Source organism: Pelophylax lessonae (assembly GCF_965119305.1).
Source record: "Pelophylax lessonae genome assembly, chromosome: 3".
Classification (NCBI taxonomy): Eukaryota; Metazoa; Chordata; class Amphibia; order Anura; family Ranidae; genus Pelophylax; species Pelophylax lessonae.
Window position 1 is genome coordinate 554,590,242 of NC_138770.1, and position 26,309 is coordinate 554,616,550.

Genomic DNA, 26,309 nt, shown 5'->3' on the forward strand with positions numbered 1-26,309 from the left:
AACGCTCGATGGCAGGCTGGGAAGCCACTGGCCCTGAACCCCGGATAACCAGGGAGGCCAGCCCGAGACCCAGCACCGCACGATCATCTTCATCAGAAGACCTAACTAGAGCTGAAAATAAACAGCTAAGTAAAGAAAGAGAAAAAAACTCCAAATAAAATCAAAAAAAGAAAAGAAGCTGAGACTGAAAAGCCCCAGCACAGGAAACGTCTAGCCCACTCCTGAGCTAGACAAATGAAACTGAGGTAGGAATGCAGGAAGCAGGAGGGTATTGACTGAGGGGACCACCCCCTGGGGGTGGGGTATGCTAAAAGCTTTGATATTAACATATTCTGTTGTCTAGCCACTCCTACGGAGCAAAGGTCAATAACCCTATTGTGACGAATATGAAGGGGCGGCGACTGTCGGAGGACGTAAGAGAAATACTGATTTTTACTTGTAAACAACAAATGTCAGAAAAAGGTCTGTCTTTAGGTAGTTAATGGTTAAATGGAATGTTGTTTATTTTATTTATAATTTTATATTGCTGTAAATGGATATAGTGTGGGAGCGCCGAGCCTATTATCTTTTGTAAATCGTTTAAAGTGTAAACACACTTAAGGGGACAGCTACACAATCTTTATAGGGAGGATCTGGTTTTGAAGTGGAACAGCACACAATTTTCTTTGAAAGGAGTAGGCGCCTACTTCTAATTATCTATTGAGACATACAGTTATATTTATGCAAATATTTACTTGACTACGTGGGGATTTTGGGATTGCACTACATCATGACCAGGAAGAGTTACTGAATTCAATTTACCTGTGCTAGGGAATGATCAGTTTACAAGAGGAATCTGTTCTGAACAAATGCACAAAGCTATCACTGTTCACTGTCTCCAAGACCGAAACAGCTGATCAACATTCAGACTGCATTCAAATCTAAGCAGTTCCCAGAGGTACAATGCAGCCAGCAACAGCCACATCAAAACATGGAACCGGCATACAAATCAATCAAGGAATTCATATTTGTGCTGAAATGCAGTGTATTATGGAAAACCCAGTCTGCATCATTTTTACAGGATCGTGTATTTTTTGGGGCTCATAGAAATATAATTATGTTATGATTTATTTAATGCAATATGCTTTGTGACCAACACTTTTTTTGTCAAGCAGTACCATGCAAAATAAGTGCAGGGAAATGCAGTAAAGGCACATCAACACCCAAAACACGTCACAATGCAGAAAACTGCATGCAATTTCACAATGCAAAGTGTGAATCCAGCCTCAGTCATTTGAAACATAACCCACAATTTTTTGTGGATTGGCAGACATGATTCCTGGTCACTAATCAGATTGGTATAGAAGAACACCAAAGCAATAAAGCACTAAAAACAAAAAGGCTTTATTTAAATGTCAATACTGCACTTTAGTAGTTGTGGGTTACTTGGTCCTACAGCATCTTCTGCCTGTGTGTGTCAGAATCTGCAAGAACTCCATAGGTGTAAAGCTTGGTAATGGCAGGGATAGGAAGCAACGTTTGCACAAAACAAGTCTTCAGAGCAGCAGAGTGGGTGCAAAGGAACAATATAACACTTCACTCAGACAGGTCAGGTATAAAGCTGGCCATACATTATACAATCTAATGGTACAATCTCCTTTAGATTTTACCAAAACTATGTAATATAGGACAAACCTAACAACACATTCTGTTGTATGAAACCAGGCAGTCCCGTGAACTCCATATAGTTGATTGTACAAACGATTGTAGATCTACCATCAGACTGTAGTGTATGGTCATCTTCAGCCTTTAACTGTGCATGATAAGCAATAGACTTGGTGATCAGAAAATGGCATGCTTTGATAGGACAATACTAAATTAGAAAAAGCCAATTCCTGATTGGTGGCTGCTCATTACTGGACATAACTGCTCAGTGCTCCTTATACCTACAGCTGCGATTTTCTGTTGAGTCTGAAACAATTGCTAGCCTAGCTAACAGCCATCAAAGTAGTCCATGTCATTATCATCTGTGCATGTCTGCTCCAACATAACATACATGTCTATTATCCATTTCAAGATAGTGGTACAGACATATGGGACCATTAAATCTTGCAAGCAATAACGACATCCATTATGAGCATATACTAAATTAACCTCTTTAAAAGATTTAGCTCTTCATCAGATTCACATTTTTAAAAACAAAATTAATTTGAACCAAAGTAGCTGCATACACCCCATCAGAAAATAAATAGAATATTCAGACATCGTTCTGAATAATTATTGCTTTTGTAATTAACACAGCTGATTATAATCCCAGCTATTGCATAAGCAATGTGTGGGGATAAAGTGCTGACCGCTCTCCTATTATAAGTGCTTTAAAAGGATCTTCTGAAAACTCCGCAAAATGTATGCACATTAGCAAAGAACCTTGCTTCATCTATATTTTCTTTCAAAACATCTGCCAATGGCTCGAAATGTGCTCGCTTTGTTAATGTGATACTGACAATGCAAAAAATGTCTGTATGCAATATAAGAAATATAGCCTGGATCATTCACACAACTGTATTGGAATGGCTAACAAATTTGTTTGAAAGATCACAGAACACACAGACGGAATCTAGAATGAATCGCTGTTACACTGCAATATCTGTTAATGGAAATATTCAGCGACTATTCTCTAATGATGAATGACAGGAACTGATATGTTGGAACAGCTGTTACTGAAAAACATCTCATGATGCTCAATTGGCCAAGCATAGTATGTTTTAAGAGTGTGAAATGTTACATAAAGGCTTATAAATAATCTTAGGACTTGAACTCAATCCAGCAAAATAGTTTTTTTTTTAAATAGTGAATAATACATTCAAAAATTAAAATTTGCATGGAAGTTGAAGTCTTTATGCTGTAAAAAAAAAAATCCCCTTATGACACATTTTTAGTCAGATGTATAAAGAAGGAAGATCTGTTTATGATTGGATAGTACAAACACGCCATATACTGAATTATCATCAGAAGTCTCCAACACTGAAGTAGCCAGTACCAATTCTGGCCTCCCGGTGAAGCAGTTCACAGTTCATTGTCAAGGAGCAATCTCTGTTGACATCACTCGATCTTTGACATTTCATATTTGGTCATCATGATCTCCTGAAATAAGATTTAAAATCATTAACTCACAATGTAAAAGGAGTCTATTTGTATATCTTCTATCTTGGCATACTATCTCTGGCAGTAGTAGTTAATTATTGTTAGATTAAACGGGGCTATCACCTATTGACTGCATATGTTGTTTTTCTAAAGCTTTTGTTTCTCAGCCAATGAGAAATCGTATATTTTTTATTTTACTGTTTAACTAGGCCTTGGATCGGTGTTGCCTTATGTGAAAACCGAGGTCACAATCTTTTCTTTTGTTCCTTTTTTATAGTTTAAATCTCAATAAAACTTTTTTCTAATTAAAAACAAGGAGTCTTTATTCCTTAATAAATAAGCATCATTAATCATGCCTAAATTACCTCATCGGAGTCCAATAATACTGGAAGCGCCCTAAAGAAAAAAAAAAAGAAAAAAAAAGAACACATAAAATCATACCAAGGTGAGCAGGAAATTCAAAAATTTGTGCCAACACAGTCATCAACCCTATGCAGATTTATACAGTTATTAAAATGTTAACTGTACTTTTAGTACAGTTATGCCTTACATAACCCAGTGGAGCTCTGCAAATCCTATCCCTGTTCTTTGTAAACCTCCACAGGCTCCACATATGCCCATTCAATACTTTAAAAGGCCTGTCCACCATTGGAAGCGGAGCTCCGGATGTCTGCACCATAGTGCAGTGGCCCTGAAGATATCGGATGGATCTCGGACTACAACAGCATTGCTTTACACTTGTCTCATCTCGCACATTGTGAGTGTTTTTAATCCCTTTTATTCTATTTCTATTAAACTCCCTAACTACTGCACTCCACCATTGGGCCTTAAAAAAAAAAAAAGAAAACTATGAATGCATGGCCAGACTATGGGACTTTTCATGAGTAGGCTGACTCCCAAGCAAGCCACAAAAGTGAAAATCTAAGGAGAGCAAGGGACAGGCGAGTATAGCATTTGGCGCCAGAGTTTAAATAATATCTGTACTAAAAAATACGGTTATATTGTATATCATTTCTACATGAGCTACACCATATGGTCAGTTTATGTGTACCTTCTCATTACCACAAATAAAACTTAGGCAGACATGTTCAGGAGCTGCAGCTGTTTGACGAAAAAGGGGTGAAAAAGTGTAGCAATTTTGATTCCTGCATGACTACTGTTTACAGACTTCTTGGTTATTGCAGCATCTCAAAAACAATAAATGTCTTTGGAATAGTATACATTCAAATAAATAGAATATCATCAAAAAGTATATTTATTCCAGTAATTCAATTCAAAAAGTGAAACTCATTTTATATCGATTAATGACACAGAGTGATATATTTTAAGCATTTTTTGCTTTTCATTTTGAGGATTATGGCTTACAGCTAGTGAAAACCCAAAATTCAGTATCCCAGAAAATTTGAATGTTGTGAAAAAGTTCAATATTGTAGACTCATGGGTCACACTCTAATCAGCTAATTAACTCAAAACGCCTGTAAAGGTTTCCAGAGCCTTTAAATGGTCTCTCAGTCTGGTTCAGTAGGTTACACAATCTTGGGGAAGACTGCTGATTTGATAGTTGTCCACAAGACAGTCATTGACACCCCCCTCCACAGTTCAGCTCCCCTACTCCTTCCCCCGCCGCCGGGCCATTCACAAAGTGCAGCGTGCTTCGCGCATGTGCAGTAGGGAACCCACTATTAAGCTGCAAGACTTCACTGCAAGGTTTTCCCTTAGCCGAGATGGCGGCAGCAACACCCGATAGCCGATTGAAAACTCGGCTCGGGTGAAGACTGCTGGACTTGTGGACAGGTACGTGTCCTAATATTTAAAAGTCAGCAGCTACAGTATTTGCAGATGCTGACTTATTTTTTTTTTTCTTGTAAGGAGCCTGGAGCTCCGCTTTAAAAAGCATACAGAAAAGGAAGAAAAAAATATATAATTACACATCAGCAAATGAAGATGGGATATTTTCTTCCACCCACTTAAGGTCTTCATCCTGGCAAGAAAGAAAAGCATGTTACTTTAGAAGCATCAGGTAATACATGTCACAGAAAAACCAACAGGACTCTTCCATTAACTGGCACCATCAGTAAATGATGCTATATGGTACTTTGATCACGATAGTACAACTCCGTATGGATAGCAAAGACTATTCAGCTGTCTTCAGTACCATTATCATCTTGATTGATACAGGTTTGACGAAGGGCACTGTCCAACACCAATATTAAATACGGAATATAAAAAGTAAAGTATATTAAAAATTCCCTACTAGTTTTATATGGATCAAGCAAATGCTGTATGCTGCTTAAAAATGCAGTCGTTGGGTATTTCACCTAAAGCTCTGTCATGCAAAAAAACTGGATTTTTGACTTACCGTAAAATCCTTTTCTCTTAAGCTCATTGACAGATGCAGTTTTCTTAATTGATATCAGTAGGTTTATACTGCCCCCTACATGAGTAGGACACTAGGCAGAAAAAAAAGTTCTGGCTACGCCTATGGGCAGTCCCAGGGGGTATACCCTCTCACTTCCTGCTATAGGATGTCAGTTTTGTATCAAAGCAGTGTCAGAGAAATACCAACCCAACTCAAAAATAGAGGGGCGGGTACTGCGTCTGTCAATGAGCTTAAGAAAAAAGTATTTTACGGTAAGTCAAAAATCCAGTGTTCTCTGTCGTTCATTGACAGACGCAGTCTTCTTAATTGATATCAGTAGGGACGTCCTAAAGCAGTGCCATAAATGAGGGATGGGACAGCAGAAACAAGTCCACAAGGCTAAACATAGCCAACCAGGTAACATAGGACTCATGGAAACAATAAGATGAGACCCACCTGAGAAACAGAAAGCCTCAAGGGAGACTAAGGGTCTCCTTAAACAGCAGCCTGCAAAACTTTGCGGCCAAAAGAGGCATCCGCAGATGTCAGCACATCAACTTTACAATACTTTGTAAAGGTGTGAACAGATGACCAGGTAGCCGCCTCGCAAACCTGAAGTACAGATGCCAGATGGCGAAAAACCCAGGAAGCACTAAGCGCCCGAGTAGAATGCACCTGAACAGGGAAAGGAGGAACCTGACCCTTATCGAATAAGCCTGTACCACCATCTGCCTGATCCATCTCGAAACCGTAGCAGCAGACGCAGGCAACCCCTTTCCAGGGCCATCCGTGATCACAAAAAATGAATCTGACTTCGAAAAGAGTCAGTAGTTACCAGGTACACCCTGATTGCCCGAACCACATCCAAAGCATGCAATGCAATTTCTTTCAGATGTTTAGGCTTAGGACACAAAGAGGCTAACAAGATGTCTTCATTTGAATGAAAACTGGAAACCACCTTCAGAAGGAAGGACGGATCCGGATGAAGTATCATTGTATCCTTATGAACCATCAGATAGGAAAAATGACAGGACAACACCGCCAGTACAGACACCCTGTGTGCAGAAGTAATAGCCACAAAGAAGGCCACCTTCTGGGACAAGGTAAGCAGAGGAATCTCCTGAAAATTTTCAAAGGGAGGGTTCTGGAGTACCGACAGCACCAAATCAAGGTCCCAAGGTGGTACCGGAGGTACCAGGCGTCGCACCCCCTGAATAAAGTTACGCACCAGGGAAAGGGTGGTTAATGGTCTTTGGAAGAATATTGCCAAGGCTGAGACATGACCCTTGATATACTCAAGGCCAACTTTTGATCAACTCCCCGTTGAAAAAAATCAAACAATCGAGCCACTGAGCAAGAGCGTGGGGGAACCCCAACAGACGCACACCACATAATATACGACTTCCACGTACGATGATAGATCTTTCTAGAAGTCGCTTTCCTCGGTGTAAGCAGAGTAGAAATGACTGAAGCAGACAATCCCCTTTTCTTCAGCACCTGGCATTCAACAGCCAAGCCATCAAAGCCAGCAACCGCAAAACAGGATTGAAGATTGGCCCCTGACAGGAGGCCCCCCTGAGAGGAAGTCCCCAGGGAGCATCTGCGACTAGCCCAACAAGGCCACTCCGGAACAACAAGAATGACCGGAATCCCTTCCGCCTCTATCCCGTGAAGAAGTCTCAGTAGTAATATGAGAGAAGGAAAGGCATACAGCAGCTGATACAGACCCCACAGGGCCACCAGCGCGTCAGTGGCGTCTACCCGAGGATCCTGAGAGCGGGCTACAAACCGCTGCACATTACTGTTGATCCGGGACGCCAACAGATCCACATCTGGAGTGCCCAAACTAAGGCACAACTGATGGAACACCCCCAGATGGAGAGACCATTCTCCTTGATCCAAGGTCTGTCGGCCGTTGTAAAGGGGTTTTGATCTCTATGACCCTGTATGTAGTCGGGTTTGCCGTCGTCCCTGGTTAAGAGTTTTGTAGGTTGTTGGTACCTCAGGCCAATAAGAGGTGGGACTTTTTAGGCAGGTAGGGGTAATCACGAAAAAGTACAAGCAAAATAAGTGATGAATAATAAAGTAGTATTTAATACTTAAAACATATGTACAGTTGAGTACATTAGAGCAGTGTTTCTCAACTCCGGTCCTCAGGGCACACTAACAGGCCAGGTTTGCAAGAAAACTGAAATACATCACAGGTGATATAATTTGCTGCTCAGTGATTGCCGTATTCTAGTCTGCATCTCCCCAAGGTAATACTTAAAATCTGGCCTGTTAGTGTGCCCTGAGGACCGGAGTTGAGAAACACTGCATTAGAGTGATAGGGTTATAGACCCTTGTGAAAGTGTGTAGTAGATAGAGGGTTTGTGACATGTGGTTAATGGTGACTTAAGAGTGTATCTCTGTCATTCCCTGCTGTTAAGCTTGGGTTTCCCAGATCAGAGATGTCTCCTATGTTCCTACGCGTTTCGGCCCCTTAGGGAGCCTTTTTCAAGGTTGACAGTCACCATTTATATTTTTTCTTTAAATCCTTGTATGCTGGAGTGGCTCCCCTTTTAGCACAGCGAGAACCTATGCGATTTCATATTCAGCCATGTATAAGGTTTTGGGTGGGTCATGTGAGTCTCCCCCAGTGGCTATTTGGGTTCGGTATATAAAAGACCGGTCCCTTTCAAAAATGTTCTTTTGCCTTTAAGTAGTGCTGATCTTGAGTCTTGATTCTATGCGATTTTTCATGCAGCGATTGTGGGGTCCCCTCAGAATGGGTGTTTTCCGCCAGATCGCAATTTCTTACTCTTCAGGGTCACCGCTCTCCGTCCTCTCTCTTCCCCATTCAGCAGACACAGAAACCTGCTGTATACAGCTAAAGGAGGACAATTTCAGCTTTCATTTGGAGATCCAACAATGCTGAAATACTAGTTGTAAAAGCCATCCCAATCCTGCTTACTCATACCTGGGATATTCCAAAATCTGGAACAGCCTAGAGGGGTTTCCCCATAGAAGAGTCCAATAAAATCTGATAACCAATTTCGAACAAGAGGGTTGAAGTACTTCACTTTTCCAGTGTGGAAGATTAAAAGAATACATTGTGCAATCTAACCTGGGCATGTCACAGTTGATAATATTGCAGTGAATGAAATGATTTGAAAGAGACCTATATAAATCGGGGAGACTTCGCTTTGGCTACAGAGGAATACCGCCCAGAGTGCCAGGACTGAGGGGATTCACCAGTATAGGAGTGTGCACATCAGCCCTACTGTTGTCAAGATCTGGTTAGAGGCTAAACCCCCCCTATCTGAGTGACTTCACTCCCTCTCCTGAGCATCTATTTACATCGGAGCGGATATGAACACTTTCATACCTTCTCCATTCTGGTAAGGGGCTAGTCTTCACTAAGGTGGTCGGATCTGTCTACACCTGATAGTCTCAAGAGGATTCTTCCCTAGGATCTCTCCACATCCCTGTGGGAATTCAATTGGGACTAGAGACACTTCCCCTTTTTTTTTCTTCACCCATTTCACAGTGGTGTTATCCCTTGAACTGAGTGTTATAGCCCTGCAGAGGGTTATTGTTTTTCTTCATTTACTCACAGATATTTTATTTATCACCTGTATTTACGTTTGTGGATTATTATTGTTCACGTATCACAACCCCGGTGAGGGTTTTTGCTTTGTGGTTTATTTTGGAGGATCAGCTATCACTTGCACATGTGACTGTGGACACCTTCATCCAACTAGCACTGGTAACTGTTAAGTAGAGTGCGGATTATCACCCAACACAGATGTTTTTTGCACTTTGATGCACATTTATTTATAGTAGATATACAGTTTATTGTATATTAAACCTGGCACACATCCCAGAGGCGTGAGTGACACTTTATATAGTGTCAATTCCACCTCTGACCTGTGACACATCATTTTAGCGCACCTGATTTTTTATATAACCTTAATAGGCCAACCTGGATTCTTCCAGGGACCAGACTCCCTGAGCAGAAAATCCGCCGAGAACCCCTCCCCACCCGGAGAGACTGGCATCCGTGGTGAAAATAGTCCAATAAATCGAAAGGAAGGACTTCCCTTGAGTGAGCATCAGGGACTGAAGCCACCATAGCAGGGACTACCTGGTCACCTGGCTCAGCTAAATCTGGTTGTCCAGGGAAATTTGATTTTTTGTTCCATTTGAGAAGGGTTTCCATCTGGAGGATTCTCGTGTGGAATGAGCGAAAGGAACCGCCTCGAAGACTACACCATCAGTCCCAGAACTCACAGACAGGTCCAAAGGGATGACCATTTGCTAGACAGCAACAGCTGAATCGCAGTCTGGAGCTCGTGGAGTTTTTCCGAAGGAAGAAACACCCTGACTAAGGGCGATGCCAAAGTCAGGCCCAGATAGTCCAGTCTCCCAAGACCCATTTCCCCTGCTGTCACAACAGCGCCAGAACTGGAACCAACACCTATGTGAAGACCCGAGGAGCAGAAGCGAGACCAAATGGTAACGCCGCAAATTGATAAAAGGTCCTCTCCCATTGCAAAGCGCAGAAGACGTTGGTGTCCTACGCATATGGGGCTCCTTAAGGCCAGGATTGAACGCACCTTGCCTTCCTTCCTGGGTACTGTGAACAGGTGTGAAAAAAACCCCTGGAAAGGGACCGCACACGGAACCAGAACTAATACTCTCTGTTGTACCAGGTCCCGTATTGCCCCCAAGAGAGCCAGTAAGCGATTTGGAGACAGCCTCACAGTGGAAGGGAAGAACCTTACCAGTGGGGCAGAGCGAAACTCGATCTTGAACCCCGACCGCATGACCTTGTGAACCCATCTGTCTTGAATCCGGGGAGCCACGGGTCCAGGAACCGGCAAAGACGTCCCCTCACCCCAGATATGGGTGGGGGCGCACCTTCAGGCTGAAGTGGCCTTGTCCTCAGGTCTAGAGAGATTTGATTTTAGTTTTCCAGACCAGGGTCACTGGGAACCCCCCCAGGGAGCCTTGAAGGACTTTGCCTCATCGACTGACCCTGAGGGACGAAAGAACTTCCTGTGTGCTGAAAAGGAGGATCCTCGTCAGCGACGGGGGTTCTCACCCTTGCTAGCCTACGGGAGAAAGGTACTCTTACCCCCAGGGAGACCTTTGATAAAGTCATCCAGGGCAGCCCAAAATAGGTGAACCCCCGGAAGGGGAAGATCAGTTAAGCTTTCTTCGAAGTCTGATCCGCAGACCAGCACTTCAGCCACAACATGCGCCGGAGGACCACTGCCGAAAATGACAAACGGCCCAGCATGGGAGCAGCATCCAGTGCGGCATCACAAACAATTACAGCCCTAGCACCAGTTGGTCCAACAGCTCCGAAACCGCAGGGGGGAGTTGTCTCCTCTCCAGGTCACGGCATAATAGCGTAGCCCATTTAGTTGAGGTTTGCGAAACCAGGACAATCGTAAACACCGGTCTTAAAGCAGACCCCACCAGGGAGAACATAGTGCGGGACACAGACTCCGCCCTCAGATCCACTAAATCCTTAAGAGATTGGGAATCCTCCACCAGGTTAATAGTAGCTTTATTCAGTCTGGAGACCGGCGGATCCATCGTAGGCGGCACAGTCATTTGTTAATGAGGGACTTTTCAAAAGGATAGCGCCTAGCATCCGCGTAGGCATCCCAGGGGAACGTTTTGGATGGTCCCAATCTTTTTTGAGCATATTGGCAAAGTACGCAGGAAAAGGAAAAACCTTTGCTGCTCTGGAAGGCTCGTAAGTGCCAAATGTAACCTGCGCCTCAGCTGCAGCTGCGTCCTCCATTTTTAGAGTATCACGCACAGACACTAACAGTGCGTCCACCAGCGCCTTGTCTTGCGCAGCAGCGAAGGTAGAAATGCCATCCTCACTATCAGAGGAGACAGGGCACGAGGCAGTAGACCCGGCAGGGAGACCTGTGTCAGCAGTGACTGATTCAGACTCCGATTCTGAGGCATCCGATGAGGCAGGGGTAGGCGGAGGGTGTTTCCTAGCACCTCGCCCTTTAAAAAGGCTACCTCCAGCCAGGACACGAACGATTCCAGGACCGCCGGAAGTGCATCTATAGCCAGCTGGGAACCGGAGGGCCCTGCGGTCACCTTGAGGGGGTCAGGTGGGGACACATGTTCAGGAGGGTCAATGTTACACCAGGGGAACCCGTTAGCAAATTTCGAGAAAAAAAAAAAAAACAAAACTTTTTTTTTAAAAATCGTCCTGCTGCGCTATAGCGCCCCCAAGTGGTCCGGCAGCGTGCACTAGAGACCCCCCAGCAGAGAGAGAACCCCAAGGCTCACCAACTCACAGCAAGATGTACCAGAAGGCCCAGTGTCTCAGCAGCACGTGTCAGCAGCGATCTTCTTCCAAAAGAATGTCTGTAGATCATTGCGCCCAGGTCTAGGGAGGGGCTCCACACACATACACACCTCCAGGAACTCCCATACAGTGAAACTCATGCACTGAAATACGAGCCGGGTGTATCAAGATAGCCACCGCCATGCAGAGCACATGTAGGCTACAAGAAAATGGTGGCCCGCGGTGCTAAAGGGGACCCCTGGGGGCCCCCCCGTGCCTACAGACATATCGATCGGCAGATAGGCCTGAAAAAAACAGGTAGCAACCCCCCGCACGATCGTTTGGCTGTCGCCGGTGAAGGGGGGTAACCCAGATTCAGCCCCCTGGAGTCACATCCCAATATCCCCAGCAGTGAAGGGGGGGGGTTGGGGCAGATATGCGGGGGTGCGTTACAGGACAGAGGGGAACCAGAGATTGTGAGGGTCCGACCATCCCAGCGAGGGGGGCACTTCGACCCCAAAACCCGTCAGGGGGAGAGGGGGGGGGAACATGTTACTCACCATACCGGAACAGGCAGGCGCCAACTCCTGACAGAACCCCTCTCCACCAAGGTGGGAGGGCTATCGGCCAAATAGGATGCTGCGACTCGGGCTCAGACCGACCGTATGCGACCTGGCGAGATGTTTAACTCGCGGGGCCAGTCCCCGTCCAGTGGGACTATGGCGCGGCCGACCCAGTGCGAAGCTAGGGCTTGCATGCGCTTGTTGGCCGGCTGGGGTGACCACTGGATTTCAACATCCAGCCCTTTGCACAGATCCAGCATAATTGCTTGTAGATCTCACAGGAACAATCCAAAGAAAAAAAACTAGCTAAAAAAAAAAATTATCTAAAAAAACTTGCCAGGACCAGAGATCCCAGCAAGGAACTTAGGTCCTTACTCCTGACTAGGCAGATCAAAAATGACACCCTATAGCAGGAAGTGAGAGTGTATAACCCCTGGGACTGCCCATAGGCGTAGCTAGAACTTTTTTTCTAGCCTAGTGTCCTACTCCTGGCAGTATAACCCTACTGATATCAATTAAGAAGACTGCGTCTGTCAATGAGCGACAGAGAAATGGCTTATCTTCTTCTCAGATGGGATATTTTCATACACATTAAAGTTTTCCTTCAAGTACAGTACATATTGCATTGCATAGAAGTCTGTCTTGTGGCACTTCACATGCAGACCAGAAAATAAAATTACAGTATTTAAATTATATCTAAACCCCCAAAAAACAAAAATGGAATATATTGCAGCTTACCAGCTTTTAGATGTGGTAGCTGCATTAGTTATTTTTTTATCGTACATTACAGGGAACAGACGGTAATAATGACTATCTGGGTTATACGCTACCTTATGCTGATTGGACACTGGCAACCAATAGAAAGGAAGTTCCTCCCATATAACCCCTCCCATACAGGAAGAACCTCAGTTTTTTCGCCATTTTTTCGCCAGTTTCTTGAAAGTGGTGGTCATGGCTGTTAAAGCTCTTCAATCTTAAATGATGTCCCAGTAAGGGGGCATTTTGATCGGATCCATTCAGATGGCTAATCACTAAGTAGATTGTACCCTAGCCTCAGCTAAGAAGACCCAAGGTATTGCCTGTATTGTGACCCATCTAGGCACTGGACCCTGATAAATGGAACCCTGGTTATTTATTATCCCAAGGAGTTTGCCAGCAGGGTGCTCTAAAGATCTGAGGGTGTGAACCCCATGAAAAATGGGGAGTCGGTCCTTGAAGGTCTGATTGACAAAGCAGTGATGAGTGAAGTTTGGGTCCTATATAGGACCCTGCGGCGGGACTGGTAAGTCCGTTTCTTTTTCCCTCTTTTTTTTAAAAAAGTTTGCGGGAAAGGAAGGAATTGCACATTTTCTCTCCTGGGCTGTAGTACCCTGTTTTGGCCACTACATGTCGGCAGAAATGTATTGTGCCTCTGTACCTTCTGTGTCTGGACTCTCCGGTCAACTTGGCTCTGTGTCTCCATATATCTCTAGGGGTGCGCACAGATGACGTCACTGCGTGCACATAGATCACCTCACTCTTCTATGAGGTGCTGCTGGCCGGATGGGACTGTTTCTCTGCTAATCTGAGCTGCTGACTGGGACCTATGGGACAAAGAGACGGTTGCAGTTTCTGTTTGGGATTTTGAATTTGGAGGCTTGGGCATGGCTAAACAGTAGGAGAAGGGTAGTTGTTCTGTGATAGCTGTATAGTGCTGGATCAAAATTAGTGTCTACCTTTTGTACAACAGGTGGTTACCTTACTTCTGGGTCCTACTTTATGTAAAGCAATGTCTTCCAGAAAAAGAAGAGGGGGGGCACCGCAGGGAAAGGGACAAGTGTTCCTGCATCAGGATTAATAGCCCTAGTTTGGCTCCTGCTGTGCTATCTTCCCCTGAGAGGCCTGAAGCAGCTAGTCAATCTGGGCCATTACGCTCATCAGGTATTGTTGCTACCTCCAATGCCTCAGTGTCTACCTATGTTACTAAGGATGACCAGATTGGGCAGAAGACGAAGAGGTGGATGTTAATGATTTGGAAGATAGTTTCTCTTCTGAGGGTTCAGATTCTGAGAAACCATTTTCAGCATCTCACTCTCCGAGGCTACTGATTCAGTCCCTCATTGAAATGGTTCGGACAGGGTTTAAATTACCTCCTCTGGAAAGGTCAGAAGCCTCCTTTTCTTCTTTGGGTTTTTTGTACTCTCAGCATAATTTCCAAGCTTTTCTTTTACACCCCCTGCTGGAACAGCTGGTGTATGAGGACTTCCTCCCAAGAGATTTTCTTTGCTTTATCCTATGCAGGAGAAATTCAAGAGGAAGTGGTGTATGCCTTCATTAGATGCTAATATTTCTTCTGTGAACAAGAATTTGACCTGCCCGGTTGATAATGCCCAGGTTTTTAAGGATCCAGCAGATAAAAAGTTGGAATCCTTACTTAAAGCTTCCTTTGCCACTCCTGGCTCTGCTGTTTAACCAGCTATAGCGGCTATAGGAGTTTACCAATTCTTAAAGGATCATTTTAAAAGGGTGACTACAAGTCTGCCTATTCAAGGGGAGTCTTCTGAACACTTGGCGGAGTTTCCACGCGCCTTGTGTTTTGCGGTAGATGCCCTTAAGGATTCTATCTCAACAGATCCCCCGAGTTGCTCTTCTCTGTTCATATGCGCAGAGCACCATGGCTTTAGAATTGGTCAGCAGAATTACTTGACAGCTTTTCCTTTCCATGGGGAACGTCTCTTTGATGAGGATCTGGATAAATACATCCAGAAGATTTCAGGTGGGAAAAAGCGCAGTTGCCGGTTATAAAGAGGATTAAACATCCATCTTTTAAAGCTCCAAGTGTTACGCAACCTCCTAACACGTCAGCTTCTAAGCAGTTTTCTGATGGCCTCAGGGTTTAGAAGACCTCAAAATCAAGGTCAGAAAAAACCCTGGGGCCAAAGGCCTGTAAAATCAGGTTCCAAATCCGCCTTATGAAGGGGTGACCCCACTCGTGCAGGTGGGGGGGCTCCTACAGTTCTCAGAAACTTGGGAAGGAGTGGTGAAGGACAGGTGGTTCTTGTCCACAGTGGCAAGGGGCTACATGATAAGAGTTCAGAGAGTTTCCTCCTTCTCGGTTTCTGAGTTCAAATGTCCCTGTTTGCCCAGTAAAAAAAAAAGTTCTTATTCCAGGCCCTGGAATATTTGTGGGTGCAGGGTGTGATTGTGGAGGTTCCAACCAGCGAAAGGTTCACAGGTTTTTACTCAAATTTTTTTATAATGCTAAAACCAAACATCGAGGTAAGAGGCAAGACCCATTCTAGATCTCAAAGCTCTGAACCAATATCTGACTATTCGGTCTTTTCGCATGGAATCAATGCGCTCTGTGGTAGCCTCTCTAGGAAGAGGGGATTTTCTGGCTTATATAGATATCAAGGATGCATACCTCCATGTACCAATTTTCAGGCTCCATCAGAGGTTTTTGCGTTTTGTAGTAGGGCAGTCCCATTTTCAGTTTGTGGCTCTGCTGTTCGGTCTGGCAACAGCTCCCTGGGTGTTTATTAAAGTCTTGGCCCCGGTGTTGGGGCCCGGTCTAAGGTCTCAGGGCATCTCAGTAATGGGTTACCTAGATGACCTGCTGATCAAGAAATCGGTCAGGACCAGGTCTAAGAAGGGATGTTTCCCGGACCGTCCAGTTCTTAGAAAATCATAGTTGGGTTGTAAACTTAGAAAAGCCTGCCTTAAGGCCTGTTCAAATTCTGGAATATTTCGGTCTGATTCTTGATACTGCTCAGGCAAAGATTTTCCTGCCATCAAAAAAGGGGTCTGGCCTTGAAGGGTCTGGTGCGGCTGTGCATGAGGCTGCTGGACAAGATGGTGTCCTCATTCGAAGCAGTCCCTTATACGCAATTACACTCCAGACTGTTCCAGAACAGTATTCTGTCCTATTGGGAACAAAAAACTCAGAGCTCTGGATTCCCCAATGTTTCTTTCCCTAAGGGTAAGACAGGATCTGACCTGGTGGCTGGTCCTAAGCAAGCTAAGGGGAAATAATTTCTGCCTGTGACCGGAAAGGTAGTAACCACAGATGCCCGCCTTGTGGGCTGGGGAGCGGTCCTGGAGGAAATCTCTATCCAGGGAAGGTGGTCTCATGGAGAAAAGGTTTTACCCATCAACATCTTGGAGGTCCGGGCAGCCTGTTTGGCGCTGGTTGCTTGGACGACCAGGCCAGGAGGTGTCCTGTCAGGATTCAGTCTGACAACGTGACTCTGGTAGCTTATATCAACCATCGGGGGGAACCAGAAGTCAATCATTGCACAATCAATGCAGAAGGAGGTGAACCACATCCTGTATTGGGCAGAGTCACCATTTCTGTCAGCGGTTTTAATCCTGGGGGTGGACAACTGGCAGGCAGACTTTCTAAGTCGCCAGCAGTTGTTTCCAGGGGAGTGGTCCCTGCAACCCGAGGTCTTTTAACTGATCTGTCAACATTGGGGTATTCCCGATGTAGATCTATTGGCCTCCATGTTTATTATTTATTTTTCAGGTACTTATATAGCGCTGTCAATTTACGCAGCGCTTTACAAAAACATTGCACATTCACATCAGTCCCTGCCCTCAAGGAGCTTACAATCTAATGTCCCTAACTCACATACATACACAGTAGGGCTAATTTTTTATACAGGATCCAATTAACCTACCAGCATGTCTTTGGAGTGTGGGAAGAAACCGGAGTGCCCAGAGGAAACCCACGCAGGCACAGGGAGAACATGCAAACTCCAGGCAGGTAGTGTCGTTGTTGGGATTTGAACCAGCGACCCTCTTGCTGCTAGGTGAAAGTGCTAACCACTACACCACTGTGCCGCCAACTACAAGCTCGACAGGTTTGATTCCAGAACCAGGAATCCGATCGCGATGGATGCCTTAGTGATCCCTTGGTTTTCGGTTCAACCTGAATCCTCTGGTCCAGCTTTTGTCACATTTGTTGAGCAGAATTCAGGTGGAGGGGAAGTTGGTGATCCTAGTGGCTCCTGGATCTTGGTTAGCAGAAATCGTAAACTTAGCAGTGAAGGAGCCATGGTTGCTTCCATGTTGTCCAGACCTGCTCTCCCAAGGTCCCATATTCCACCCTACTTTACGGTCGCTGAATTTGAGGGTTTGGCTAGTGAGACCAGAATCTTAAGAGATCGTGGGGTCTCTGATCCAGCTCTGGCTACATTGATAAATTCCAGAAAACCTGTCTCTAGGAGAATCTATTATAGGGTCTGGAAGTCCTACATTTCTTGGTGTGAATCCAAGAGATGGCATCCTTGTAGGTATGTTATTGGAAGAATTATTTATTTTCTTCAAATAGGAGTGGACTTGAAGCTGGCATTCGGAACCATTAGGGGCAGATCTCCGCCTTGTCTATTTTATTTCAGAAATTATTAGCATTGCAGTCCTTGGTGCAAGCTTTTTTGCAAGGTGCGATTCACACAGTTCTGCCAGTCAAGCCACCCCTATGTCCTTGGGACCTAAATCTTGTGCTCTCAGGCTCAAAGGGTTGCTTTTGTAGCACAATCGGGCATATTCCCTTGGTCCTCTTGATAAGGAAAATTAGTGTTTTTGGTTGCCATAACCTTGGCCAGAAGGGTGTCGGAATTGGCGGCTCTTTCCTGCAAAGTCATTTTTGATCCTTCATCAGGACAGGGTGATCGCACACCCTCATCCGGCTGTTTTCATCTAAACCAAGATATTATTAAACAGGATTTATATAGCGCCAACAGTTTGCACAGCGCTTTACAATATGAGGGAAGACAATACAGTTACAATACAATTCAATGCAGGAGGAATTGGAGGGCCCTGCGCGTTAGAGCTTACAATCTAGAATATATTGTTCTACCTTCCTTTTTTCCGAGTCCTCAGACTAAGGAGGAGAAATTGTTGCATTCTCTTGATGTAGTACAAGCAAAGTCTATTTAAAAATGTCAGCACTAATTTGTAGTACTGATGCTTTCTTTATCCTGCCAGAAAGGCCCAAGAAAGGCCAAGAGGCAACTAGTTCCACTATTTCCAAGTGCATTTGTCAAGTCATTGCTCAGGCATATGGCTTAAAGGATAAACTTCCACCCTTTAGGTTAAAAGCTCACTCTACCAGGAGGGTAAGTGCTTCATGGTCAGTGCATCATCAGGTGTCTATGGCTAAGACTTGCAAAGCTGCTACCTGGTCTTCAGTTCATACATTCACAACGTTTTACCAAGTGGATGCAAGAGCCCGGGAAGGGGCTCAATTTGGAAGTAGCGTACTTCAGGCAGCAGTATAAGCTCTTTTTGCCCAGGGGCAATTTTGGGGTTACTGTATCCACTCCCCTCATGGGCATTGCTTTAGGACATCCCAGATAGTCATTATTACCAGCTCTGTGTCCCGTGATGTACGATAAAGAAATTAGGATTTTTCCTTCAACTTGCCTGTGAAATCCTTTTCTTGAAATACATCTCGGGACACAGATGTTCCTCCCCTTTTTTCTGGGATCTTCATTGCTTGCTTCAAAAACTGAGGCTCTTCCTGTATGGGAGGGGTAAAAAGGCAGGAACTTCCTGTCTATTGGTTTCCAGTGTTCAATCACCTAAAGGTAGCCTGATAGTATAACCAGATAGTCATCATTATCGTCTCGGTTTCCGGTGATGTACTCCAAGAAAAAAGATTTTACAGGTAAGTTGAAGGAAAAATCCTAATTTCTTTAGTACATTTTCTGCAAGTACAGAAAAATAACTAATTATCTTGGCAGGTGTCCTTGTAACTTCTTCTGTACTGAACTGATATTTTAAACAATTGCATGAACTTTCCCAGCTACTTTCTGTGAACTACCAAAAATGCCTACCTATTTAATGGAGATGTGAAGTGGGGAAGGGGTTAGTAGTCTAAATTAAGAGAGCAGCCTAGAGACAACCACTGTTCCCTCCATATGTAGAGTGAACATAGCCACTCTAAGACAGGAAGTGTGTTACTTTATTTAGCAATACCAAGTGAAAAGAAATCCAGAACAATGGAAGCTAATTCAGCCACCATATCGAAGAATAATTATAAACTGCAACATTTTACACTTGTGTTGCTGGGTCCAAATACATTTTAAATCAGAAAAAGGTTTTACGCTGCTTTAAAGACCCACTGGGTGGGGTGCTCACGTAAATATCTGATATACAGAAAATAAAAGAAGTATTTTACACAAAAGTTCATCCTTTTGGATGTTGATTGGGCTGACCAAACTAATGTGAAGCATTTTACACAAATCATCTGATCATCATACAGTCTTCACTCACCATATTGGCAGCAGCAGGCTTAGCTGTTCCATTAGGCTCTGACTTTGTTCCCCTTAACTTCATACCTTCCGCTATAAGCAAAATATAAAAACCACTTACCAATTGAAAAGTGGGGAAGGAGGGGGGTTGGGCCAGTAAAAGTCAAAACTGCCAGAGCAGAAATTACCTAAATGATCTGTAACAAGGAATACCTCTTCTTCATCGTCTGAATCATCCATTAGAGGGGTGAATGCATACCTGTAAATAAATAGGCAAAACCAGTTCGTAAGAAAAAGCAGACGCCACTTCTGGAAAAAAAAAAATCTTTATGTGTATTCTCAATCAATGTACACAGGAAAAAAAATTATATTAAAATGGTGCAAATTAGGATTAGGAACTCCAAGCAAATATAAAATAAACCGAGTTTCGTTAAGTATTCATTAGAACCACATAAAATGTATTTAACCCTCCTCTTGTGTTAGGGTCAGAACCGACCCGTTTTCAGGTTTTGAATGTCTATAAGTAATCACATAAATTTGTTTATTGCATCAAGATTTTTTTACTTTGTCAGGAACCTCTATTTAAACAATGTAATAGAAAAAGAATCATTTTCTCTAAATTTTAAAATACTGTGGTGAAAATTAAGACGTTTATGGTGTTAGGGTCCATTCTGACCCAGTTATAATATAGGATTATAGGACATTAATAAGTGCCAAAACTGAAATCATAAACACTCTCTCTGCTTAGTAACACTGACAGCCAATCACCTCTCAACCCTGTGAGCTGTAGTTAGGGGGGGGGGGGGGGCTATCTCTTTGCCTGCTTGTCTGCTTCTCTAAATAAAGTAAAGAAACATAGGACCAATACATTTCAGAGTTGCTGGTTTATTTTACCATTTTTTAAATTTGACAATGAGAGGTATGCTATCAAAAGAAAGGTCTAAGGGGTCACACCAAAAATATTAAAACCAATCTTTTCAAGGATAAAGAAGCCTAACAAGGTAACCAAGAGGTAAGAAACAAATTGGATGATAAATAATTGTTCAGAGGGTATTTTATGGCTGATTTAAGACACGGGTCAAAACCGACCCGTTAACATCATGGATAGTAACAGAAAGCTAACATAAGGGGAGTGTTAACCCTACTTCTGGTATAACTGCTTGGATTTTGCCCTCATAGCAGTCAAGGACCCTGGGTGTATGCCCTAAATAAAAAAACCTCCTCTAATTACATATATACCTTGGGAAGAGCTGCTAGATGGCCATATATATCCATGTATAAAAAGACACCTTCATCCCAATTAAATATATAAATATTTCAAAGACTTTCCATGAAGCAGATGCGAGAATGCCCAACTCCAGTAGTGGGAGACGCCAATCCACCCTATGTTGAGTAGGCCATCGCATCCGTGACGTGGGGAGCCAGAGAAATAGAGGAAAAGAGGGGGCCTGGGCATAATATTGATGGTGTTTTACACAAATTGTAAAAACAAGACAATATAAATAAAAGATTATTTTATTACATCAAAAAATGTCATTTTAAAAGCGCAAAAAACAGAATGAGTACATTCAAACCTAAATGCATTATGACAGGTAGGACATGGAAAAGTGCAAACTTTTCAAAAAACCAGAACATCCGGTAAATTGGTAATACGAAAACTCCATGTCCATCCACAAAACTTTACATGTTTCGCGGTATTAAAACCGCTTCTTCAGAAGTATTTTGTATGAGCAGGTACATATGCTATAGTTACAGTGAGACAAAATAACAGCGTCAGTGACATAATTCATGTACATACATTATAAAGAAGCAGCTCATTGATTGCGTCTCAAAAACCAAACACCAGTGTGCGGGGCCTAACGCCTAAACCCCAAAGGAATGGGCACAGATGGAAATTAATTGGTATTAGACCCACAGCCACATCAGTTACAGTTACCCACTGCAACTATAGCATATGTACCTGCTCATACAAAATACTTCTGAAGAAGCGGTTTTAATACCGCAAAACATGTAAAGTTTTGTGGATGGACATGGAGTTTTCGTATTACCAATTTACCGGATGTTCTGGTTTTTTTGAAAAGTTTGCACTTTTCCATGTCCTAAATGCATTTATATGTTTGAATGTACTCATTCTGTTTTTTTGCACTTTTAAAATGACATTTTTTGATGTAATAAAATAATCTTTTATTTATATTGTCTTGTTTTTACAATTTGTGTAAAAACACCATCAAAATCCCGCTCAGGCCCCCTCTTTTCCTCTATTCCTCTGGCTCCCCACGTCACGGATGCGATGGCCTACTCAACATAGGGTGGATTGGCGTCTCCCACCACTGGAGTTGGGCATTCTCGCATCTGCTTCATGGAAAGTCTTTGAAATATTTATATACATATATACCTTGTTTTGGCCACTCTACTACTATAATTAGTGAGAACAGGCTTTTAGATCTGTATTTTATATTTCACTTTTTTTTTTTTTAACTATTAATATGAAATTTCTTTTCCGTTTTTGTATTTTTCATTTCATTATAAATGGAACACATTATAAGTAATAAAGTAAATCACCAAATCAGCAAGACCATAGCCTAAATGCAAAATCCCATCTGGTCTATTAAGAGGTATACAGATTCGGAAGCTGCAGTGACTGGACAGCAACACACTAAAAAGTACTGTACAATGCAGATTATGGATTGATAAACTGGGACTAATAGGTAATATCAAAACAATAAATGTTAGTGTATAAGGCGCCATTGCTTTTAAGGCTGAACTCCAGGTAAGCAAAAATGGTAAATATAGAAGAGGCATGTCTTATTTTTTTTTTTTACTAGTGTGCTCTGTGTATTTTTACGATAAATTTGCAGCAAACCACTGTTAAACTTTGCCTCTGTGCAGGAACTTCCTTTAATAAAGACCAGTCACTGCTTTTCTCTTTTCTTGTGCAGATAGACTGGTCTTGTGACCACCCCCTGTAGTTTTTTCCAGGCAGCCTGTAGTGGGGGTGGACCCTGCTGGGCTCCTCCCACAGCTCTGCTCTCTGCCCAAGATATGTGCAGCACAGTGATGAGGTTACTGTTACTCTTACAAGGTAATATCTGGGCTTGAAAAAGTATTTGGTGCATACAATACTTGTGTCGATTTAGGCATATATTTAAAAAACAAAAGGTTTTGTTTAACTAACTTCTACCAACCATTGGTGCACATCCTCACTCTTACTGTTAAAAAGGAACCATTCACACCATTGTGGTGTGTAAGTGCACACTCAATGTGTGTTGTGCTAAGCCAACCTGTTCGTTAGAAATGACTGCCCAAACACCCAAAAAAATAAATAAATAAAATGCATATACCAATTTTGACATTTCTGCACCACAACACGTTGGAAAAGTGCGTTGGGGTGTCATTCACAATTAAAGGAGGAAGTAGGGTCAAAGCTCTTTTAGCCCTACTATTCCTGTAGGTCACAAACTCTGGAGAGCTCCTGAATTTAATTTCGTAAGCCTTCCAGATGCTTGACTGGCAGCTGGGTCAGTCTCTTAGCATGTCGCTAAAAGCCTGAGCCAGCTGCTCCACCCGCTCTGTAGCCCAGCGCTCCAGTGAGCGCTGGAGGGGCAGAGCAAAGAGCCCTCAAAGGGGACTAATTGGAGCCTACAGAACAGTTCAAATGCCTTTACTTGCACTTCTGCCAAGCCCCAGTCCAGAAAGGAAGCTTATAAAAATCAAAACGATCCAGCGCTAAATTAAATAAATAGTGATACAAGTAACAGTGGAAGCAGCTAATACACTTGATCTATAGAAATCATAAACAATATTACCAACAAATTGTGTATCGCCCCGAACAACGTCACGTATGACGAAACCGGTCGGGCGGTACCTGACATGACGCTACCACGCCCCCTTAGACGCTGGCTCTGTACTACATGCGGGACGCCGCGATTTTACCAATCTGTTTGCTTTTATTGATGTGCTCGTTTCAAGTAAATAGAATGTAAGTGCAATTCGGAATAAACCTTCCTATCTGTTTTATACTGGATTACGCCATGTGTTCTTTATTTCCTCTCTATATACATGGTTTGTAATACCCTTGGAGTTATATGCAAGAGGTTACAGCAGATAAACATCTTTTCCCCCCCGACATCTGAAGGAGGGACTACATTGCTATTTACATCTAAGCGTGTGGCCTGTCCATTAAGTTGGAGGCCTATGCTTCTGGTAAGCAGCCAATTCATACATACTACACGGGTGTATTCCTGCTCCATCACCTCCTTGGGATATCAGCCACCTACATATCATCGCCCACTCTGGGACTTGTGCACCATTTTTGATTCCTTAATTTCTTTAATGGACTTTTATTTCACATAGATGCACGATTTATGTCACTATTTATGTTTTATTAATATTAATATTTTTGATGCATTAATATTTTTATGGTCAACACTGTTAATGTTAGCGCTACACAATTTGTTGGTAAGAAAGGAAGCTTATCCAGTGAGAAAATGCTTGATTGGGGCTTGGCAGAATTGCGAGTAAAGGCATTTGAAAAGTTCTGTAGGTTCCACCCAGTCCTCGTCTCTATTCTTCCAGTGCTCACTGGAGCTTTATTAGCCACTAAAGAGAGCATGGCAATTTAAATCTCAGCTTAAAGTAACCCTGTCACCACAGAGTCACTTAAAAAATGAGGTCAGCCCTGTAAAACAAGCTCAACATGGGGTCAGTATAGATGTATACATGGTATAGGGATCCATACCACAGACCCAGGGGAACAGGGGAGTACCAAGATCCATGTGACATTAGCAGGCACAACTAAAAGATAAGGCTACTATGGTGCAAATAACTGCATTTTTGTCTTACCGTAAAATCCTTTTCGCTGATGTTCATTGACGGACACAGCTCCCTATCTTCTTTGACCCTTGGGTTATGCTGCTCTCCATAGGAGTAGGACTAGGTGTAAACAAATTTGACTACGCCCCTAGAGCAGTCCTAGGGGGTATACTTCCCCCTTCGTGCTATAGGACTTCAGTTTGTAACAAGCAGTGTCAGAAGAATACATAATCCAACTCAACAGAGGGGTGGGTGCTGTTTTTGTCAATGAACATCAGAGAAAAGGATTTTACAGTAAGACGAAAACCCTGTTTTCTCTTTCGTTCATTGACAGACACAGCTCCATAACGTCCCAAAGCAGTGTCAACATGAGGGGTGGGAAAAACACAGCAATGCACATAATTCCCAAAAAGGGCTAATCGTAGCCAACCAGGTAAAACAGGAGCTCAACCGGGAACAACTGCCATGACCGTGTGAATGGACTCCATCTGAAATTTCTGAACCTGCACAAAGCGATTCAGAGCCTTGAGATCCAAGATTGGACAGACCTTGCCTTCCTTCCTGGGAACAGTAAACAGATTTGAAAAAAATCCCTGAAAATGTTCCAACTCTGGAACCAGGAAAATAACTCTCTGTGATAGCAGATCCTGCATCGCCCCTTACGGCCCTGCAGTCGATCCAGGGACAGGCGCAAGTTGGAAGGAAAGAAGCTTACCGGATGCAAGGACCGAAACTCAATCTTGTAACTGGACTGAATCAACTCGTGAATCTATTTGTTTTGAATGAGAGGTCCACAGGTTTGAAAAGAAGCGAAGACGTCCCTCCCACCCCAGATATGGGTGAGGGCGCCCCTTTAGGCAGAGCAGGGTTTGTCAGCGAAACCAGTGGAACCCACTTTTGACTTACCAGCCCAGGGCCTCTTGGAACCTCCGGCAAAGTTATGACTGGACTTTGGTCCCTTGTCCTGCGAGCCCGTGGGACGAAAAGGCCATTTGTGAGCCAAGAAGAAAGGACCATATTTACGACGGGGCTCGGTGCTCTTGGCAACCTGTGGAAGCAGAGTACTCTTTCCTCCAGAAAGACCATTAATAATCTCTTCCATAGAAGCTCCGAACAGGCGGTCTCCTACAAAAGGGAGATCATTCAACACCTTTTTGGCAGCCTTGCCCACAGACCAGTATTTCAGCCAAATCATGCAGCAAAGTGTCAGTTGTCACAGACACTCTGCAGGATAAAGGGGCCGCATCCAGAGAGGCATCACAGATATACTGTAACTCGTGTATCAACTGATCCACCAGCTCTGCCAGCTTAGTATAAAGAAAAAAATTTCATTAAAAAAGGAAAAAGTGCCAGGACCAGAGATCCCAGCAAGGAACTAGGCCCTTACTCCTGACTAGGCAGAAAAAAAAAAACTTAGTCTTATAGCAGGAAGTGGGAAGTATACCCCCTAGGACTGCCCTAGAGGCGTAGTAAAATGTATTTCCACCTAATCCTACTCCTATGGAGAGCAGCATAACCCAAGGGTCAAAGAACGAAAGAGAAAATGGGATTTTTGACCGTAAAATCCATTTTTCTGATGTTCATTGACAGACATAGTTCCTGATCTTCTTAACCATTGGGTTATACTGCCCCCTACAGGAGTAGAACACTAGGCAGAAAAAAATTCTGGCTACGCCTATGGGCAGTCCCAGGGGGTATACTCCCCCTCTCGGTTATAGGTTTTGTTGCAAGCAGTGTCAGAAGAATTACAACTCCACTGAGGAGGGGGCGCTGTGTCCGTCAACGAACAGAGAAATGGATTTTACAGTAAGTCAACTTTGTGAAAGTGTGCCTTGACAGGGAAAGGAGGAACCTGACCCTGGATAGAATAGACCTGAACCTCCATCTGGAAATGGTCACAGAGGAAATGGACA

General features: G+C 43.5%; 1 protein-coding gene across 1 annotated transcript in view; it reads right to left on the reverse strand.

Moving 5' to 3' along the window:
- Window positions 1–1,991: 1,991 nt before the first annotated feature.
- Window positions 1,992–26,309, reverse strand: part of TMEM87B (transmembrane protein 87B) — a 206,756-nt gene continuing 182,438 nt past the window's right edge. Inside the window, exons 15-19 of the mRNA XM_082250961.1 lie at window positions 19,773–19,843; window positions 19,607–19,677; window positions 5,052–5,104; window positions 3,489–3,519; window positions 1,992–3,123 (exon numbers count right to left, since the gene is read on the reverse strand). Coding sequence (XP_082107087.1) covers window positions 3,082–3,123; window positions 3,489–3,519; window positions 5,052–5,104; window positions 19,607–19,677; window positions 19,773–19,843 — 268 coding nt within the window. The 3' untranslated portion in view covers window positions 1,992–3,081. The remainder of the gene's footprint in view (window positions 3,124–3,488; window positions 3,520–5,051; window positions 5,105–19,606; window positions 19,678–19,772; window positions 19,844–26,309) is intronic.